Below are 3,440 nucleotides of genomic sequence, written 5' to 3'. Positions count from 1 at the left end.
TAATGATCTTTAAAAAAAGCATCATATGACCCCTTTAATATTTAAATGTCGAATGTGTTAAAAGTTGACGATGCTGTTATTATTATTATTATGCATATATGTTTGCAATGCTTTGATTTATGTTTTTTTTTTTTTTTTTGATTACGTGACACTAATTGCAAGTTGATTTGTTTGGACTCGTGGTCTTAGTACCGATAGAACAATTTGCTGAAACGGAACTAGAATAGCGCGATGCACTTTTTTAGTGCAAATAAACTTAACTCTTAATGTTATTAAATTGTCTGTGCAATTCCTAACATTTCTGTCTTGCGATAACGTGATAAAAATGAACGGTGAGCAAAACAATCAGATCGTAATAAATCGACACGAGTTTCGCCAGCCTCCATTACAGATCGCTGGAGTGAGGAAGGCTGTCCCGACACGCGATCAAAAACACTTAAAGACATTTATCGACGGTACTATCAAACCTCGCGCGTTTTACAAGCGTATTCCACTGGCAACGTCCCTTATTAATTGTGACAGATATTAAAGACACGATAAGTTTATTTTGCACGACTCCAAAACGTCCATTTCGCTGTACTGAATGAGCTCGAGCAGCCCCCCCTTCACTGTTGACCCTCCCCTTCCACACTCCCCATTGCTTTCAGCGATGCAGCCTCGCAAAATGACTTTCCGAGCGCTTTCTGCTGCACGGAACCACGCCGATCTTTCGATTCTTTTACTACAGCGATACCTCGAAATTATCCCGCTATCTGCGTTCTATAAGCACGCGTTTTTGCCATGCACAAAAACAAACAGTGCGCCGAAGACCTGCAGTATTTAGACATTCTTACCTCATCGCGTCTCGCGCAGTCGATCGAGCCGTTCGTCTGCGCCTCGTTCTCTCCGATCAGCGATACTTTCGGAGATCTACTGCGCATGCGCTGACACAAGCATCGTAGGAAACCGATCCTGACCGAGGTTTCGAACAATTCAATTTAGCGGTAGAACCGTCTGAGTCCTTGCAGTAATACTCCTTTAACAATAAAGCTAGAATAACATAACTGCAGGTCCTCGGAGTTTGTTGGTTGGTCTTTTTAATAAGCGTGTAACGTTACGAATATAAATAATGTAACGTTAATATGAAAACCGCCGACTCGCGCATCGCTCCGGTGATTTATAACGGTCGGTTTCTCGATATATCGACATACCATCGCCCTTTATCCAAGATTAATAACATTAACAAGATTTCGTTCTGAGCATATCTGAGTAATTAGTTTTCGGAAATACTTTAATATGTGGCGCTTAAAAATAATGTGCTGTACGTTTTGATTTAACGTTTAGCTTTTCAAATTTAAACGGTCAAATAAACATATATCTTATCCACATTAAATCTGAAGGGCCTTTGCTTTACCCACAAATAGGCTGTATTAAGTGAGATATATCTAATATTATTAAACATTTCGCGGTTCTAGAGAAAGTGGCCCTTTAACATTTACATTGGCAATCGCCATCCTCATTCTTAAATCATTTATGAACCTAAATAAAGTAATAAACTTACCGTCAGATGTCTCGCTTCAGAATCGCGCCATTCCAGTCAGGTCTGACGCTCATCAGTGATCAGAGCAAAAGCATGACATTTTGACATTTTAAAAAACAATTTTTTTTTTACATTTTACATGGACCAGTTATAATTAAGTAATACTAAATAAAAAAAATATATATATATATATTTTTTTAAATACATATTTTAGAATGTTTTTAATCATGTCGCCCTCAGAAAAATAAACGTACTGTTAATTGTATCAGTCTAAACTTTGGTCAGACTTTTCATTGTAAGAAGTCTAGAATTTTTTTTTTTTATAATTTGGCCAAATTTGGACTGTAGAAAACCCCAACAAACCCTTAATAATGATACCTTTGTGTAGAGGCACGAGAAATGCCATCTAAAGACAAATAACACATTTCACCAGCACGAAAAATATTTCAAGCTTTTTCCAGTTTACCTTTTTAATGCTCAATACATGGTTATGAGATTATTTAAAAATCGGGAAAAAAATGTAGGCACAACAATTCAGTGTTGTTACAGCACCATTCAGAGAGTGAAGCCAAGGGTTACATGAATGCATGTACAATGCAGAAACATAATGAGTGTCGTACATGAAATACAGTTTCAACAAACAACTACTAAGACACTGACTCTTCACAAACGTGAGGCGACTTCAGCAGCAATGGTTCGTCTTCTCTATAAGATCAAAGACAAAACCTCAGACTGCCAGGAGAGTTGCTTCATGGATAAAAGATGAAAAGATGATAAAAGGGAATGACAGTGACCTTATCTGTCCTTGTTAGTTCTCAGGTCTGTGGTAATTGGGTCGTGTTGGATTGTCTGGTGCAGCATGAGGGCCATGAGACCTGCACGATTTGTCATGGCTGTTTTTAGATTGCGCTCCTGCTCAAACAATTCATCCAACTTGTACCACTAGGGGAAGAGAAGAGATAATGGGAATGAGTGAATAAATTAAAGATTAACTGTAAGACTGATGAAGGATAATGCAATCTTGTCTTGAAATGGCTTTGAGTTTATAATTACACAACTATTTATTTTTTTGACCCAAATAAATGATTCCTTTGCACATGCACTGACCACTCGGACTCGTTCCAGGTCCACTTCAGCCCTGCGGAGCTTCTCCCAGCAGTAGTGTTTGTTACACTTGCGTTTGGACACCCTGCAGTATTCTCCAGTGGGTTCAAATACATCACGAACCAATGGACACCCACAGACCTCATCCGCAGGGATCTGCGTGCATGCATTCACAATTATGAATAATGTCCTTAATATCTATGCAGATTGGGTGTTTATGTATCAAATGCATGTGGTAAAGTACCTTTGGGTCTCTGGAGTGTTCTGGACAGAGAACCTGTAGTCTCTTACAGTAGGTTTTGCTTTGTGGATTGTAAACATCACAGAAGAGCCGTGTAGCACTATATACCAGGAGAAAAAGAGCAGAAATATTATGAGACTTTTGTGCAAAACATTATCTGCTATTTTCAAAAGGCACTAACGGTGCACATAGTGATTTCCTTCAGTTTACATATAAAGAAAGTAATAGGACTCTTGAGAAATAAACAAGTATGCTAACATTAGATGAGAACTCCAGGCATATAGTCAATACATATTCTGAAAGATTAATTTTACACATCAAACTGATCAAAAATGACAGTAAAGACATTTATGTTACAAAAGATTTCTATTTCAAATCATTGCCGTCCTTTCAAACTTTCTACTCATCAAAGAATTATGAAAATTGTATAGTAGTTTTCCACATTGATGATAATAAGAAATGTCTCATTACAATGACTTCTGAAGGATCATGTGAGTAATGATGCTGAAAATTCAGCCTAAAATCACAGAAATAAATTATGTTGTCAAATATATTACAATAGAAAACAGCTATTTT

The 3,440-nt window shown here is 37.4% G+C and overlaps 1 protein-coding gene across 1 annotated transcript in view; it reads right to left on the bottom strand.

Annotated features, from left to right (window-relative positions):
* Positions 1-1,981: 1,981 nt before the first annotated feature.
* Positions 1,982-3,440, bottom strand: part of LOC107577056 (CXXC-type zinc finger protein 1-like) — a gene marked incomplete at its 5' end in the record, with an annotated part of 5,197 nt that continues 3,738 nt past the window's right edge. The window contains 3 exons of the mRNA XM_016263173.1: positions 1,982-2,461; positions 2,627-2,779; positions 2,868-3,002. Coding sequence (XP_016118659.1) covers positions 2,315-2,461; positions 2,627-2,779; positions 2,868-3,002 — 435 coding nt within the window. The remainder of the gene's footprint in view (positions 2,462-2,626; positions 2,780-2,867; positions 3,003-3,440) is intronic.

This window comes from Sinocyclocheilus grahami, unplaced genomic scaffold (assembly GCF_001515645.1).
Source record: "Sinocyclocheilus grahami isolate Dianchi unplaced genomic scaffold, SAMN03320097.WGS_v1.1 scaffold4996.1, whole genome shotgun sequence".
Classification (NCBI taxonomy): Eukaryota; Metazoa; Chordata; class Actinopteri; order Cypriniformes; family Cyprinidae; genus Sinocyclocheilus; species Sinocyclocheilus grahami.
Note: the sequence above shows the minus strand (reverse complement) of the source record. Positions and strands in the feature narration are given on the sequence as shown.